Source organism: Ostreococcus lucimarinus, chromosome 3 (genome assembly GCF_000092065.1).
Source record: "Ostreococcus lucimarinus CCE9901 chromosome 3, complete sequence".
Lineage (NCBI taxonomy): Eukaryota > Viridiplantae > Chlorophyta > Mamiellophyceae > Mamiellales > Bathycoccaceae > Ostreococcus > Ostreococcus sp. 'lucimarinus'.
The window spans coordinates 457,677-473,758 of NC_009357.1; the positions used below are offsets into that span (position 1 = coordinate 457,677).

At 60.4% G+C, this 16,082-nt stretch overlaps 10 protein-coding genes across 10 annotated transcripts; 4 read left to right on the top strand and 6 right to left on the bottom strand.

The window, feature by feature from the left end:
- Positions 1-102: 102 nt before the first annotated feature.
- Positions 103-1,680, top strand: OSTLU_34467 (predicted protein; the record flags this gene model as incomplete). The annotated part of the gene is made up of 1 exon (XM_001416631.1): positions 103-1,680. The coding sequence occupies one exon, from the start codon at positions 103-105 to the stop codon at positions 1,678-1,680; it is 1,578 nt and encodes a 525-aa protein (XP_001416668.1).
- A 61-nt stretch (positions 1,681-1,741) lies between these two features.
- OSTLU_30614 (predicted protein) lies at positions 1,742-3,471 on the bottom strand (the record flags this gene model as incomplete). The annotated part of the gene is made up of 2 exons (XM_001416919.1): positions 1,742-3,308; positions 3,395-3,471. The coding sequence occupies 2 exons, from the start codon at positions 3,469-3,471 to the stop codon at positions 1,742-1,744; spliced, it is 1,644 nt and encodes a 547-aa protein (XP_001416956.1).
- An 814-nt stretch (positions 3,472-4,285) lies between these two features.
- On the top strand, positions 4,286-7,456 carry OSTLU_33832 (predicted protein; the record flags this gene model as incomplete). The annotated part of the gene is made up of 1 exon (XM_001416632.1): positions 4,286-7,456. The coding sequence occupies one exon, from the start codon at positions 4,286-4,288 to the stop codon at positions 7,454-7,456; it is 3,171 nt and encodes a 1,056-aa protein (XP_001416669.1).
- A 35-nt stretch (positions 7,457-7,491) lies between these two features.
- OSTLU_24233 (predicted protein) lies at positions 7,492-9,167 on the bottom strand (the record flags this gene model as incomplete). The annotated part of the gene is made up of 2 exons (XM_001416920.1): positions 7,492-8,478; positions 8,506-9,167. The coding sequence occupies 2 exons, from the start codon at positions 9,165-9,167 to the stop codon at positions 7,515-7,517; spliced, it is 1,626 nt and encodes a 541-aa protein (XP_001416957.1). The 3' UTR covers positions 7,492-7,514.
- A 285-nt stretch (positions 9,168-9,452) lies between these two features.
- Positions 9,453-10,897, top strand: OSTLU_30617 (predicted protein). Its single transcript, XM_001416633.1, has one exon. The coding sequence runs from the start codon at positions 9,548-9,550 to the stop codon at positions 10,877-10,879; it is 1,332 nt and encodes a 443-aa protein (XP_001416670.1). The 5' UTR covers positions 9,453-9,547; the 3' UTR covers positions 10,880-10,897.
- A 293-nt stretch (positions 10,898-11,190) lies between these two features.
- On the top strand, positions 11,191-11,850 carry OSTLU_14625 (predicted protein; the record flags this gene model as incomplete). Its single annotated transcript, XM_001416634.1, has 1 exon — positions 11,191-11,850. One exon carries the CDS (start codon positions 11,191-11,193, stop codon positions 11,848-11,850), a length of 660 nt encoding a protein of 219 aa, XP_001416671.1.
- Positions 11,851-11,911: 61 nt separating this feature from the next.
- Positions 11,912-12,991, bottom strand: OSTLU_92448 (predicted protein; the record flags this gene model as incomplete). Its single annotated transcript, XM_001416921.1, has 1 exon — positions 11,912-12,991. A coding segment is annotated over one exon (1,080 nt), but the record flags the coding sequence as incomplete, so codon positions are not given.
- A 308-nt stretch (positions 12,992-13,299) lies between these two features.
- OSTLU_6426 (predicted protein) lies at positions 13,300-13,908 on the bottom strand (the record flags this gene model as incomplete). The annotated part of the gene is made up of 1 exon (XM_001416922.1): positions 13,300-13,908. A coding segment is annotated over one exon (609 nt), but the record flags the coding sequence as incomplete, so codon positions are not given.
- Positions 13,909-14,300: 392 nt separating this feature from the next.
- OSTLU_14628 (predicted protein) lies at positions 14,301-15,323 on the bottom strand (the record flags this gene model as incomplete). The annotated part of the gene is made up of 1 exon (XM_001416923.1): positions 14,301-15,323. The coding sequence occupies one exon, from the start codon at positions 15,321-15,323 to the stop codon at positions 14,301-14,303; it is 1,023 nt and encodes a 340-aa protein (XP_001416960.1).
- A 238-nt stretch (positions 15,324-15,561) lies between these two features.
- Positions 15,562-16,047, bottom strand: OSTLU_30621 (predicted protein; the record flags this gene model as incomplete). The annotated part of the gene is made up of 1 exon (XM_001416924.1): positions 15,562-16,047. The coding sequence occupies one exon, from the start codon at positions 16,045-16,047 to the stop codon at positions 15,562-15,564; it is 486 nt and encodes a 161-aa protein (XP_001416961.1).
- Positions 16,048-16,082: the final 35 nt, after the last annotated feature.

Here is a 16,082-nt window from a genome sequence, read left to right on the forward strand (position 1 = left end):
ACGCGCAGGGCGGGGACGGCGCGCGCGCGGGCGGATTTCGAGAGCGCGGCGGAGACGGCGGCGGCGCGGGCGCGGCGCGCGAGGGTCGGGCGAGGCGGAGGGATGCGATTTTTCGCGGGACGGGTGGACGCGAGGCGCGGCGGAGGACTCGAGGGGGCGACGATCGGCGAGGTGCGGTGCACGGCGAAGGAGAGGGAGGTGTTCGACACGCTGTTGGCGGTGGTGGAACACTTTAAGCTGGACGTGACGCTTCGCGTGGCGGGGGGGTGGGTTCGGGATAAGCTCGTCGGACGCGAGAGCGACGACATCGACGTGGCGCTGGATACGATGTTGGGGAAAGAGTTCGCGGAGAAGGTGAACGCGTACTTGGAGGCGCAGGGGATGGAGACGAAGGGGATCGGAGTGATTCAGAGCAATCCTGAGCAGAGTAAGCACTTGGAGACGGCGACGATGCGCGTGCGAGACGTGTGGTTGGATTTAGTAAACTTGCGCTCGGAAAACTATTCCGAGGACAGTAGGATTCCGGAGATGCAGTTCGGCACGGCCAAGGACGACGCGTTCAGGCGGGATTTGACCATCAACGCCTTGTTTTACAACATTAACGAGAAAAAAGTGGAGGATTTCACCGAGCGCGGGATTGAGGATTTGAGTCGCGGCGTCGTGCGCACGCCGCTCCCGCCGCGAACGACGTTTTTGGACGATCCGTTGCGGATTTTGCGCGCCGTTCGCTTCGCCGCGCGATTCGGTTTCGATGTGGACGAAGAGATCGGGGCGAGCGCGAGTGATCCGGACGTGCAACACGCATTGAAGCATAAAGTGAGTCGAGAGCGTTTTGGAAAGGAAGTCTTGGGGATGCTCAAAGGACGCTCTCCCGCGGACGCGGTGGCGCTCATGGCGGCGTTCAAGATTTCCCCGATCGTCTTACAGGTTCCCACGCAAAGCGTTGTGGATGCCGTCACGGACGCGGCGGACCGCTTGTCACAATACTCCACGAGATGCGTCGAAGGCGCGCTCGAAGAAATCGCATCAACCGACGCTTGGATGGACGAAGAGAAGCGGGTGTGGTTGTATCTCGCCTCGTGGTTGTTGCCGTACCGCGAATTGCAGTCGGACGGAAAGAAAGGAAAGAAGGTTCCCGCGGTGGGCGACATCATCAGTAACGCACTCAAGCTCCGCTCGAAAGATGCGGAAACGACGGTGCACGTGCATGAATCGATGGCTCTCGCAAAAACCTTGTTGACGAACAAAGACTTTACTCGGCTTGAGGGCGGCTTAGCGCTGCGAAAGATGGGTGAGACGTGGCGTCTTGCCGTGCTCTTAGAAGCTTTATGCGCCGTCGTGCCCGGCATGAGCGATGCCGAGGTCCCGACTTGGGCAGGCGAATACGCGTTCGAACCGGACGCCGCGCCTGCGGATGTGCGCGAGCGCGTCGCCGCGGGCGTGAAAGCCGCCGTAAGTAAATTTGAGGCGGTCGAGCAGCGAGTTGCATCGCTCGAATTGAACGAGTGTTGGGAGACTAAGCCACCAGTCACCGGACAAGACGTCATGGCGGCGTTGAACATGACGAAAGGAGGTCCAGAGTTGAAAAAGTGGATCGATAAATCCGTGGAGTGGGCGCTAGAAAATCCAAACATCACGAAGGAGGAGTGCGTGGAGAAGATAAAGCAGGGCGGGCATTAATAAACACAACACAATTGTATGATACACAAATGATACATAAATTTGACTACGTTTGCTAATCTCAAAACCAAGGCTCGTCGAACGGCGTCGCCTTGACGACAATATTTGCCTCGGCGGGGACCGCCAATTTCCCTGGATGTCTAAGCATGACGAACACTTTCGTTTTGCCGCGACTAAAGTTTTCAGTGAGCATTTTCACTGCGTTGGCCTGAATCAAACCGGACGCTAGACCGACAGATGCCGCTGGTGCGGATACAGAAGTAATATGCCCGATGGTGTCGCCGAAGACGTCGCCGAGGTTCACGTCGCTTCGATGCTCCGAGCGAAGCGCTTTGTCCTTCTTCGACCATTGCGAGAACATACCCGACACCGTCCGATCACGACGGCGCGTCGTGTCGTCCGTCTTTTTGACACACCAAGCGTCGCGTTGTGCTTCGTTGGGGAAGAAGATCTCCGCACCGAGCGTCGGTTGACCAGACCACGGACATCGCAGGGCGACGCGAACCATCGCGTCGCGCGGATGCGAATCGCGTTCCAACTTCTCATCGCGCACTCGAAGCACATTTCTCACCTTTACGAACGGCTCGGCGTGTCGCACGAGCGCTAAATCGCACTGAGAAACCTTGCTTTTTGGTTTCGCTCGAATGTCGTCGAGAATATCGTCGAAAATCTCCAGACGCTTGTCCGCTCCAGCTTGGGTGTCGAGGTAATCGTCCGGGAATAGGGCGCGCGCAAAACGTTGCGCACACCACGACCATTCAGTGATTCCCACCGGACGTGCGCCGGTTTGGCACACGCCGTGCCAAACGGGAAGCATCCAAGACGAAGAAACGATCAGAGTGTACCCTTCTATCGCTGTCACACCTCGATTGATGAGCGTCGCCGAGTATGATTTGACACCGACGGCGGCCGTTTCCTCCCATGGTCGCTCGAGCGCAGCCGCGCGCGATGCGCGTCGACTTTCGTCGTACTCGGCTTGCGTCGGCGCAACTTCCGTCGGCACCCGCATTTCACTCGAATCGGTTTGAACGCCCCAAGCAGCCGCACGAGCGTCTGGACAAACGATTCGACGGATGCCTCGGGTAGTATGCGCGCTCGAGTAAAAATCTAAATCCGGAGCCAGTTTCTGCACAATCTCGAAAGCTTTAGCACCGATGATTTCGATGCGCGCGAATGCGTCACTTTCTTCCACTTCTACGTCAGCTTTCGTGTTTGTCGCGACTCGCACCGCGACGGCGTCACGAAACGCTTCTGACGCCGACTCTTTCGCGCTCGGGTGCACCCAAACGTGCGCCTCGGCGACGCTCAACGTCTCCTCTCTCGGCGTACAGTACACCAGCGCCGGACAAATCACGCGACGTTTTGAATCCACAACGTGAATCGCAATCGCGCGTTCTCCGTCCTTGAACGCGCGCAAGTTTAGCGCTTTCTTTTCAGCCGCCGTCTTTGCTAAAACTTTGTGCACGTCGGTTCGGGCGCCCTTCACGACGAAACACGCGTTGTACGAGGAATCGTGGGCGAGCGCGGCTTGCGATATCGAACGCATGATGAATCGCCAACCTCGACCTCGCCCCGGTCTCGCGGCGGGGACGACCCATCCCCACCCGCGAGGCTTTCGCATCGCGAACCTGCGAGCGCGCGCGCCGTCAGTCATCTCTCCAACATTTCGCCTCGTCTTCAAAAATCGAGCTTCCAAACGCCTCAGTCGATGTACCGTGCGGTAACTCTATACGCTCGTCTCCAGCGAACGCCGAAACGTTCTCGGATTGGCTGGGCGCGTGATTTCGTCATCACCGGCGTCTCTCGCGTTCGCGCGCGTCGCCTCGCGTCACCCTCCCCACCTCTTCGCGTGCCACGCGTGCGCGCGCAGCGCCTTCACCGCCGTCCCGCCTCCCGCGCGCGTCCTCGCCGCGTTCAGACGCCCTCGTCGCCGCGCGCGTCGTCGACATCCCTCCGTCGTCGCGTCCTCGCCCGCCGCCGCCGCGCGTCGCCGTTTCAAATTCGGCCTTCGCCGCGTCGCTCGCGGCGCGTGCGACGTCGCCCGTCTTCGCGCGTGTCTCGCCAGCGTCTCCACGCCCAGCGCGCGTCGTCCCTCGATCGCGCGCGTCGTCGCGCGCAGCTCGCGCGCGCGCGCCGCGACGAAATCCCACACGCGCACGTAACGCGGCGTCGCGCTCGCGTCGCGCGCGTCGGCGACGACGACGACGTCCATCGCGGCGCGACGTCCGGCGCCGGCGATTCGACGGCGCCGCGCCGCGCGGTCGGTCGGTTCGCTTCAATACGACGCTCGATGGGACGGGCGTTTCGAGATCGTGGCCGCGTGACTGTTTGCGCACACGGAAAAGCGCGCGGGCCGGCGGCGTCGCCGGATCGATCGCTCGATCGCGTCGGCGTCGGCGGCTCGGCGGCGCGCGCGGCATCGCGCGACGCGCCGTCGGTCGTCGGAGGCGCGAAGGCGTGGACGCTCGACGCGCGGGACGCGACGTCGATCGGCGACGCGGCGCGGCGACGCGTTCGACGCGAGACGACGACGACGCGGGACGACGGGACGATGGCGCGCGAGGGCGCGATGGACGACGCGGCGACGGCGACGGCGACGGCGCTGATGGAGAGGGCGACGATCGATCCGGAGAAGGCGGCGAAGAAGGCGGCGAAGCTGGCGGAGAAGGAGGCGAAGAGGGCGAAGGCGGCGGCGAAGGCGGCGAAGGCGGCGGAGGAAAAGGCGAAGAGGGACGCGGGCGGCGGCGGCGAGGGCAAGGCGAAGAGGGAGAAGAAGGCGAGCGGGCCGAGCGAGGAGGACGTGCGAGCGCTGGAGAGCGCGCTGAAAACGCCGAGGGGGGAGATGAAGGATTTGGTGGGGACGCCGATGGCGAAGTCGTATAATCCGGTGGCGGTGGAGGCGGCGTGGTACGACTGGTGGGAACGGTGCGGGATGTTTACGCCGACGATGGGGACGAATAAGCCAAAGTTTGTCATCGTGATTCCGCCGCCGAACGTCACGGGTGCGTTGCACATTGGACACGCGCTGACGAACGCTATTCAAGACACCATCGTGCGGTGGCGACGAATGCAGGGATATGAAGCGCTGTGGGTTCCGGGGACGGATCACGCGGGCATCGCGACGCAAACCGTGGTGGAGAAGAAATTGCAGCGCGAGGAAGGCGTCACGAGGCACGATCTCGGGCGAGAAAAGTTCCTCGAGCGCGTGTTCGAGTGGAAAGACGTGTATGGGGGCAAGATCTGCAATCAGCTTCGCCGAATCGGCTCTTCTATGGACTGGACTCGAGAGGCGTTCACGATGGATGAAAAGTTGAGCAAAGCCGTCAAGGAAGCCTTCGTGCGCATGTTCGACGAAGGTTTGATTTATCGCGACAATAGATTGGTGAACTGGAGTTGTCAGTTGAAGACTGCGATCAGTGATATCGAGGTGGATTACATCGAGCTCGATGGGCCGACGATGCTCGCGGTGCCGGGGCACACCAAAAAGGTGGAGTTCGGCGTCATCACATCCTTTGCGTACCCGTTCGAAGACGGGCAAGGCGAAGTTGTCGTGGCGACGACGCGTATTGAGACCATGCTTGGTGACACCGCTGTTGCGGTGCACCCCGAAGACGAACGCTACAAGAGCTTACACGGAAAATTCGTTCTTCACCCGTTCAACGGTCGTCGTATTCCCATCATTTGCGACGCCGAACTTGTCGACATGGAATTCGGTACAGGTTGCGTGAAGATCACCCCAGCCCACGATCCGAACGATTTCAACACCGGTAAGCGTCACGATCTTGAGTTTATCAACGTATTCACCGAGGAAGGATTGGTGAACGAGCAAGGCGGCGAGCAATTCCAGGGCATGAAGCGCTTTGAGTGCCGCGTCGCCATCACGGAGGCGCTCGACAAGCTTGGTCTTTACCGGGGCAAGGCGAACAACCCGATGCGTTTGGGTCTTTGTAGCCGTAGTAAGGATGTCATCGAACCGATGCTCAAGCCGCAGTGGTGGGTCAATTGCCAAGACATGGCAAAGGAGGCGTGCGATGCCGCTCGCGACAAGCGACTTGAAATTCTCCCTACTTTCATGGAACCGACGTGGTTCAGATGGTTGGAGAACATTCGTGACTGGTGCATCTCCCGTCAACTTTGGTGGGGTCATCGTATTCCAGCCTTCTACGTTCGTTTCGCCGGCGAAGGTGACGACGACTGTGGGATGCCAGGCGGTAGCTCTGAGAAGATGGATCGATGGGTCATCGGTCGTGACGCCGATGAAGCGCGCGTTTCGGCCGAGAAGAAGTTCCCGGGTCGAGAATTCACACTCGAACAAGACGAAGACGTGCTCGACACTTGGTTCTCGTCCGGTTTGTTTCCGTTTTCCGTCTTTGGCTGGCCCGACGAGACACCGGATTTGGCCGAGTTTTACCCAACGTCCCTCCTCGAAACTGGACACGACATTTTGTTCTTCTGGGTCGCTCGTATGGTAATGATGGGCATGAAATTGACTGGTAAGGTGCCGTTCAAACAAGTGTACCTGCACGCCATGGTTCGTGACGCGCATGGTCGTAAAATGTCAAAGTCTCTCGGTAACGTCATCGATCCTCTCCATGTCATTGAAGGTATCGACTTGGCCGCCCTCAACGAGACTCTCGTCGGCGGTAACCTCGACGAGAAGGAACGCAAAAAGGCGCAAGCGGGTCAAAAGGCTGACTTCCCCGATGGCATTCCAGAATGTGGGACCGATGCTATGCGCTTCGCGCTCGTGTCTTACACCGCTCAAGGTCGTGACATCAACCTGGACGTTCTCCGTGTCGTTTCGTACCGCCACTGGTGTAATAAGCTTTGGAACGCGACTAAGTTTGCGATGATGAATTTGGGTGACGAATACGTGCCGCCGGCCGATTTCAACGCTACTTTCGATGTACAAAGTCTTCCGCTCGCGGCCAAGTGGGTTCTCAGCCGCTTGAATGCAACATGCGCGTCGACAAACGCGGGTATGGAAGTGTACGATTTTAACACCGCCACGAACTCTGTGTACGCGTTCTGGCAATACGAACTCTGTGACGTTTACATCGAGATCATCAAGCCTGTTATGAGTGGATCGGATGAAATGGCGAAGAAACAACTGCGAGATGCGCTTTGGATTTGCCTCGACGCTGGTTTGAGACTTCTCCACCCGTTCATGCCCTTCGTCACCGAAGAGCTCTGGCAGCGACTTCCGCGCACTCGCAATGAGAACACACCGAAGAGTATTATGATTGCTGAGTACCCAGTCGCGGTCGATTCTTGGGCCAACGCCACGGCTGAGTCGCAGATGCAAATCATAATGGACTCTGTTAAGGCGTTCCGATCGTTGAAGTCCAACTACAACCTTCCTCCCAGAGCGAGACCGGATGTTTTCTACAGTGTCAAGACGGATGACAGCGAAGCGGCGATGAAGATTGATCCAGAAGGTTTGGTCTCTCTCGCGGGCGTCGGTGAGTTGAAACAGCTGGCTCAAGGTGAATCTGCGCCGCCGGGTTGCGCGGTGAGCATCGTGAACGAGTCCGTGACGGTCTATGTTCTCTTGAAGGGAATCGTCGACGCCGCGACGGAAATTGCCAAGCTCGATAAGAAGCTTGATTTGCTCACCAAATCGACAGAAGCGCTCGTCAAAAAGACGCAAGAAGATGGCTACGAGACCAAGGTTCCGGAGAAGGTTCGCAACGAAAACGCCGACAAGATCGCTAAGCAAGCTGAAGAAATTGATTCCATCAAGGCCGCACGTGCGGACTTTGAAGCGTTGCTGTAGACAAAAATTATTCAATACATATGCATAATATAACAACGGACTAATATTGGTATAGACTTCACAGCCTGTGTAGAGTCTGCTCTTTCGTTTGCGGGCTACGCGGTGAAGTCGCTCGCGCCGACTGGGAGCTCACGGCGTCGTACGCGTCGATGCCCGGCGACACCGTGGGCTTCACGTTCACGTGAACTCGCGTGCCAGACAAAGTTCTGCTCACACCTGGGCTGAGATTAGTTCTTTCGCTCGCGGGAGACACATTTTCTGACATTGGAAACGAAGCGGACGTGCGCTTGATCTCCTCCAATTTTTTGCGCAACTCTTCTCGCTCTCGCGCTTTTTGTAGGGAATCGACGCGTGTTGTTTCTGCTTTCGACTCTCGCTGAGACTTTTCGCGCTGCATCTTCTGCAACTCTCGCCAACGTCGAGCAGCTTCGGTACGCATACGATTTTCTGCCTCAGTGGCTTCCTGTTTGGCTTTTTGTACGAACGCGGCGTTCACTTCGGACTGATTATCTCGCGCCTCAGCTTCAGCGGAGCGTCGGCCAGCTTGGTAGCTTTCGTACGCGGCGTTATTGTTCGGTGGAGACGTCGAGTATGTCTGCGTGCTCGAACTCGTCGCGCGAGTCCACTGCCTCGTCATCGACGGCTGCGCGCGAGTGAACGCCTTGTTGGGTTTGCCCATATTTTCCCAAACCTTTCGACACGCTTGCAGGAGTTTGAAGGTTTCCTCGCAACGCGCGTTGTCCTCTAACGTTCCTCCGCGCGCCGCGGAGCGATCGGGATGAAACTTCAATAAAGCCTTTTTGTACGAAGTTTCGATGTTCTTACCGTCCTCGTGCGTTCCCAACCGCAGCAATAACGTCGCCAAATCGCCGTTTTCCGCTATGAAATACAACCCCTCCGACTTGAGCGCCGTCTGCGCCGAGACGCGATATTCATTCAGTGAATCCGCTTCCTTGGCGCGATCTTCAGCCTCTTGCCTAAACGTCTGAGAGCGTTCCATCATGCGTCTCTCCTTTCTCGCCGCTTGCTTCAGTCGCCGCGCCTCCTCGCGCTGCTTCGCCAGCTCCTCGGCGCGTCGTTCCCACTCAATCTTATTCGCCTCCGCGCGAGCTTTGGCGCGCTCGTCGTCCGCGGCGTTTAAAGCGCTCGTGGCCTCCGACACTTGTTCGGCGACAAAGTACATCTTTTCCTTCGTCTCCGCGGAGTCACTCTCGTCCTCGGCCGCGGATCCGGACTCGTCCCCCCGCGACGTCTCCGCCGCGACGTCCCCGCCCGTCTTCGCCGTCCCGTTCTCCTTACTCGCGAACGTCGCGGGCGCGCTCCCGAATCTCTCGCTCGCTCCCTCGCCGTCGTCCCCATCGCCGCGCGTCTCGCTCTCGTCCACGAACGCGTCCTCCATCTCGTCGTCCATCCCCGCGAACGCCGACTCGGCTTCCTCGCCGTCGCGCGCCTCGCCGTCCGCCTCGCCGCCGCCCGCCGCGCTCGCGCTCTCCCCCAAATCCATCGGCGCCGCGCTCGCCGTCCCCGTCGTCGTCTCCGAGCGCGCGCTCGCCGCGCGTCTCGCCCTCGACGCCGTCGCCGACGTCTCGTTCGCATCCTTTCGCGTCGTCGCGCGCCGTCCCAACGACGCGCTCGCGCGTCCGAGCGCGCATCCGAGCGCGAACCACAGCGCGCACGCGAGCCTGAACACGAAACGATGGACGTCCGCCATCGTCGCGCGAACGCCGCGCGCGACGGCGCGGGACGCGAGCGTCGCGCGCGCGCGCGAGTGACGGTGGCGATCCGTCGCGCGGACGGCCCGTGTGCCGTTGGGCGTCCGACCGACCGCGCATGCTTCACATCCGCCGGACTGTTTGCGCGTACGAAAACGCGTCCGGTCGGTCGCATGGACGGTCCGACCGACCGCGCGTTTACACTGTTTGCGCGTACAGACATACGAACACGCCCGCGCCGGCCGTTCGGTCAAACGCGCGGGCCGATCTCGCGCGCGCGCGCCACACGGCGACGCGTCTCGACGCGCGACGGCGACGGCGCGAGCGACGGCGCGAGCGACGGCGACGATCGACGCGCGACGCGCGCGCGCGAGCGAACATGGGCCAGGGACAGAGCGCGGACGGCGGCGACGGCGCCGACGGACGCCACGGCCGGGGCAAGAAGAAGGAAAAGAAGAAGTACGTCCCGCCCGCGCCGCCGATGCGCGTGGGAAAGAAGAAGAAGAAGACCGGGATCGAGGGCAGCACGCGATTGCCGAACGTCGCGCCGCAGTCGAAGTGTAAGCTGCGGATGCTGAAGCTGGAGCGGGTGAAGGATTATTTGCTGATGGAGGAGGAGTTCGTGGGGAATCAGGAGCGGTTGAAGCCGCGAGAGGAGCGGGACGAGGACGAGCAGAGCAAGATTGACGAGATGCGGGGGGCGCCGATGAGCGTGGGGTCGTTGGAGGAGATCATCGATGACACGCACGGGATCGTGTCGTCGTCGATCGGGCCGGAGTATTACGTGAACATCGCGTCGTTCGTGGACAAGAGTCAGCTCGAACCGGGGTGCGCGGTGCTGTTGCATCACAAGAATTCTGCCGTCGTGGGGACTCTGGCGGACGACGTCGATCCCATGGTGAGCGTGATGAAGGTTGATAAGGCGCCGTTGGAGTCGTACGCCGATGTTGGGGGATTAGAGGATCAGATTCAAGAGATCAAGGAAGCCGTGGAGTTGCCGCTGACGCACCCCGAACTGTACGAAGACATCGGCATCAAGCCGCCGAAAGGGGTGATCTTGTACGGAGCTCCGGGAACTGGGAAGACGCTGTTAGCTAAGGCGGTGGCGAACTCAACGAGCGCGACTTTTTTGCGCATCGTTGGATCTGAATTGATTCAAAAATACTTGGGCGACGGCCCGAAGCTCGTGCGCGAGCTCTTCCGCGTCGCCGACGAGATGAGTCCCTCTATCGTTTTCATGGATGAGATCGACGCCGTCGGTACGAAGCGATACGATTCTCAATCGGGCGGCGAGCGCGAGATCCAACGTACGATGTTAGAGTTACTGAACCAGATGGATGGTTTTGACTCGCGCGGCGACGTCAAGGTCATCATGGCTACGAATAGAATCGAATCGCTCGACCCCGCGCTCTTACGCCCGGGTCGAATAGATCGAAAGATTGAATTCCCTTTACCGGACGTCAAGACAAAGCGACACATTTTCAACATTCACACCGGGCGCATGAACCTTTCCGCCGACGTACAGTTGGAGGAATTTGTCATGGCCAAGGACGAACTCTCGGGCGCCGACATCAAGGCGCTTTGCACCGAAGCCGGTTTGCTCGCCTTACGTGAGCGCCGAATGCAAGTAACGCACGCCGACTTCAGCAAGGCTAAAGAAAAGGTTTTGTACAAGAAGAAGGAAGGCGTGCCGGAGGGAATGTTTACGTGATTAGAACCGTTTTAGGAGCGACGACACCGTGTAGTAGAAACTGCCAAGCATCACACGCGAGCGCCCGATCGCCCGAATAATGTCCTCCGTCGACGACCTTCGACGCGCGTTGACCGCCGTAGGCGGTGAACGACGAGAGGTACGACCTCGTTTTTCTCGAACGACGCGACGGCGACGATAAAAACCGACCGACACTGACGACGCGACTCGTTCGACGGAACGCGCAGGCGAACGAGAGATTACGCGCGCTTGCGTCGAGTAGACGCGCGAAATCCGCGCACACGGTGCGAAATGCGAAAGCTCGTCGGGTGATGCGCGATGAGGACGGAGCGGACGATCGCGAGATGGATGAGGCGAGCGCGGTACCGAGGCCGAAGGCAGAGGCGGGACAGCGCGAGCGACGTCTGTTCGCGGGACTTCTCGGGACGCTGAGAAAGAGTAAATCAAACATAGAAGAGAAGGAAAAAGAGGTTTTGGCGAAGAGAAAGTCCATCGAGGCAGCGGTTTCGGGAAAGAACGAGGAGATTAGTCGGGAATTGAAGGAGGCGCAGTACAAGGCGTTTTTAGAAAAGCGCGAAGCCGACGAAAGGAAAAAGTTTGAGTTGGATTTGAAGTTTAAGGAGACAGAGGGAGCATTGATCGAGGCAGAATACGAAGAGATGAAATCTAAAATACATGATGGGGGTATATTGACCACGACTGAGCCCGTGCTCGTGTATAAGCCGAAGAATCCCACGAGCGAAGACGCCGCAGCTTCGCAAATGAGTTTGGAAAAGTTGGACGCTTGGCGCGCGTCGCAACTCGAAAGAATCAGAAAAGCTTTGGAAACGATTCGCAGAAGGCGAGAAGAGATTGCCGAGCGCCGCGCACAATCAAAGGCGAGGGGTGAAGCGCACGATGACGTCGATGTCGAGGACGCAGAGGAAGGCGACGACGCGATGGAAGGTGACGCCGGCGACGCGGCTGCGTAATCTAACATTTGTAGTATCGACAATACGAACAGTTTAGTGCTAACGGCTAAGAATTAGTCATCTAGTCCTTCAACACGCGGACAAAATCACGCGCGTAAGGCTCCAAGTGATCCGCTTCTGCCGGCATCTTTGCGCCGCCTTTTTCATTCCAGTTGAGCACGAAATCGACATGACCCTCCTTTAGGTACAATAGCAACCTGGACGACACCCCAGCGTCTTGAAGTCTCCAGTAAAAGTCCGCGCTCTCGTGCCACGGCACGGTGATATCGGCGCAGCCCGCCATGAGGACTGTCGGCGGGAAATTGAAAGCGTCCGTTGACGCGTCGGCGGCAATTACGCTTCTCCTGTGGAATCCAGCCATCTTGGACATCGAATCGCCCACTAAATCTGTAGGCCCTGGAATCGCGGGCTCAGCAGTTTTACTACGCTGCGGCATCAACTGTGCTGGACTGCACACGTCAAAGTTTTCAGCTCCATTCATCGCTCGTGCCATCGTGCTCACGATGGCGACGCCGCGCGAGTCTTCGTAGTCGTAATGATACCCAACGTCATAAACGCCCGCGATGCCGATAAACTTCCGAGGCATCCTCGCATCGGCGTGCCACTCACGCTTATTCGTCGTCGATTTCACGTTCTGCACTCCCGCGCGCTGTAGAAGCGCCCTGGCGCACAGTTGCGCCCCAGCCGAGTGACCGACGATGGAAACGCGGTTCGCATCGCCGCCGTATTCACCAATATTATCCAATGTCCAAGACAGCGCCCGCGAAACTTCATCCCACATTTGAATCGCATCGGCTCTCGGAAACAACGAGTACGTGACGACACAACAAATGACTCCTTCCTTTGCGAGCGCCGTCGCCATCGGAGAAAACTGCCAAGCCTCGCCGCTCGCCCACACGCCGCCGTGCACAAAGAGCGACACCGGCGCGTTCGCGCCCGCAACCAAGCCATCTGGAACGTAAATATCCATCACGCATCTCTCACCTTCGTCGTAGCGAACTTTACGGGACAACGTCACCCCATCCCGCGCGGCGCTCGCGGCGGCGCCGTCCCGCTCGCCTCTCCTCGGCAGCTTTCTGTGCGTCCTAATCGCCCTGTACCCGTACGGTACCTTCACGACGAGCCCTGAGATTTCATCCACGATGAGTTTCGCCAGTTGCGTGCATCTCGTCAGCTTTTGCGCGGGCGTGGCGCACCGTGCGAGGTCCTGCGCGCAGAAAGTCGTCGCGTCAGAGAGTTGGATAAAAAGCGATGGGGGCGACGTTCGGACGCGGGTCGCGCGCGCCGAGACGCGTTTATACCTGGGGTATCGCTTTAAACGCCTCGGTGAAGGACATCGCGCGCGCTCGCGCGAGTTTTAGTCGAGCGCAGGCGCTGATCAATGGAGTATTTACTACAACGTGAAGATTGAGAATATTATTCGCTGGCTTGCGCGGCGGCCTGTGCTTCAGCCTTCTTCGCCATGCGCTCCGCCGTCTTGCGCTTTTCCCGCTCCAAGAACTCTTCTTGCAACTCCTTCGCAGAGGCAAGCTTGGAGAGCAAACCCTTGTACATGGCGAGATCCCCGTTCACCTTCTTGAAAGACAATCCGCCGGCTTGCGCGAGCGCTTCGAGCGCCTTCGGATCCGTCGCCTTGGCGAGTTCCAACATTCTGAAGATACCGATCGCGATGTACTTGGTGTACATGAGCTTATTCTCCGCACTCTTCGCCGCCATCGTCGCGAAGATCGGGTTCGCGCTCAGGCCATCCACGCCGCCGGCCGACGCCGCGAACGCGCCGAGCGCCTCCGCGTCCGCGCGCGTCTTCGCCGCGTCCTCCCCGAGGGCGCCCAAAAACGCGTTGAAAATTTTAACCTTCTCCGTCTCGCTCGGGAATCCCTCGTAGAGCTGATCGAACACGCTCACGAATCCCAGCGACGCGAGTTCGCTGTATTCGCTCTTCGCGTTGTACTTCGCAAAGTGTCCCTGCACGAGCAGCTCCTGCGTGACGGTCGACCACACCGACGGGATCGGGTACGGGTACGCCTGCAAGAACTTCGCCTTCGTGTCGCTCACCGTCACGTCTGCGTCGCGTAAACCCGCGATCGCGTCGTCAGTCTCGCGTTCGCGTCGCGCGCGTCGTTCGTCGCGTCGCGCGTCGCGCGTCCCGCGTCCCGCGTCCCGCATCTCGCGAACCCTCTATCCATCCATCTCGCGTCGTCGCGTCGTCGTCGCGTCGTCGTCGTCGCACCGTAGGCGCTCGCGCGGACGGCGACGGCGGAGGCGCGTCGCGCGACGCGCGATCCGCGCTCGACGCGCGGGCGCGCCGCGCGCGGGGTCAGGACGGAGGCGGTCGAACGCGCGGCGGACATGGCGTCGAAAAGTGCGGCCGCGGCGTCGACGTCGACGCGGGCGCGCGCGCGATGAAACGGTGGTCGAACTGTTTGGCTATAGGGGGATGGCGGACAAGGCTAGGACGCGCAACGCGCGGGAAATCGTCGGTCGTGCTCGCGCGCGGTGGCGATCAAGTCCCCGGCGTCGCAGCGGAGGGCGAGCTTTTCGATCAACGCGCGCGCGCTGGTGAGCTGGGACTCGTAATCGGTGATGAGGGCGGCGACGGCGGCGTCGGCGCGAGACGCGCGCGCGTCGGAGGACGCGCGAGACGCGCGCTCGGAGACGAGAAGACGCTCGACGCGAGCGAGACGAGCGGAGACGCCCTCGGCGTGACGCTTGATGAGACTCATCTGGCGCTCGCGGCGGGCGACGTCGGCGAGTTTGACGGTCACGGCGTCGCGCTCGAGGGTGACGGCGCGAAGCGCGCGGCGGAGGCGCGGCGACTCCTCGTTCGCGTCCGAGACCTCGTTCGCGGACAGCCTCTCGGCGAGCTCGAGGTGACGGCACTCTCGTAACGCGAAGTTTTCTTTCCCGAGTCGATCGATCTCGTCGTCGTACGACTCGAACACGCCCAACCATCGCTCTGGGACGTCGCGGCGCAACTGTTTGCACCGCTCTCGCCACTCGTTCGCCGTCGATCGCGCATCTTCCACCGCTTCCCACGCCTCGGCGTCTCGCTTCGATCGATCCGCTTCTAATTCATCTAACTTCATCTCCACTCGAGCGCGCGCGCGCTGCTCTTCGCGGAGTAAACGTAAGAGCGTCTCCGGCGTCTCGAGCGCGCGCGGTCGCGGACTCGAATTCGCCCCCGCGTCCTCCCTCCGCGTCTCTTTTCGCCGTCTCCCTCCCTCCCGCGACGCGAACGCCTCGAACGCGCGCTCGAACGTTTCGTCCTCCTCGACGTCGAGCTCGCTCGCCGGCGCCGCGCGCTCGGCGCGAGGAATCCGAACGCGCTCGACGAGCTCGCGCAAATCTTTTGCAACGTTCGGCGACTTTAAACTCGTCGACGTCGACGCCTCGCTCGCCTCGTTCGCGCGCTCGCGCGTGAGTTCGTCGTAAAGCGCATCGAAGGTTTCCGACGACGACTTCGCGCGCGGCATGGCGCGTCGATGTGCGGCCCGAGTTTGTTTTCTAGCTTCTAGTGCGACAAGGAACGACGCCTCGGCGCCGCGACTACGTGAATTAGATTAGATGATTCCCGATCGCGAACGCACCGCGACCGGGATCGCGTCCGAAGACGCGCGGCGCGAAAGCCGTCGTCGATCGCGCGCGCGCGTCCCGCGCGCGTCGAGCGATCGATCGAACGAACGACGATTCGCGCTCGCGCGTCTTCGGACGCTAGAGCGAATACGTCGACATCCAGTACACGAAGTGCGCGTACGCCACCGACATCCCTAATATCGCCCCCACCACCACCTGTATCGGCGTGTGTCCCAACGTGTCTCTCAGCGGCCTCGAATCCGTCAGCGGATGATCCCTGGGCAGTTCGACGATCAACTGATTCAACACCTCCGCCTGTCGTCCCGCGTGCAGGCGCACCCCCGTGGCGTCGTACATGACCACCAGCGAGAACACCAGGCACAGCGCGAATATGCTCGACTGCATCCCCTCCTTCAGTCCGATCGACGTGCACAGGCCGACGACCAGCGCGGTGTGCGAGCTCGGCATCCCGCCCGAGCCGACGATCCGCGAGTAGTCCACCTTGCCCGTGGCGTGATAGTGCGTGAACACTTTCGCGATTTGCGCGATGCTGAAGCTCAGCAGCGCGGCGATGAGCGCGGGAGAGCTGACGACGGCGGGGATGTGGCTGATCTTCGACGCCATGGCGCGCGCGCGCGCTCGCGCGTCGCGAGACGGCG

Bases quoted from the DNA above. Each gene is read 5' to 3' on its own strand.
- OSTLU_30617 (XM_001416633.1), top strand. From the start codon at position 9,548: ATGGGCCAGGGACAGAGCGCGGACGGCGGCGACGGCGCCGACGGACGC.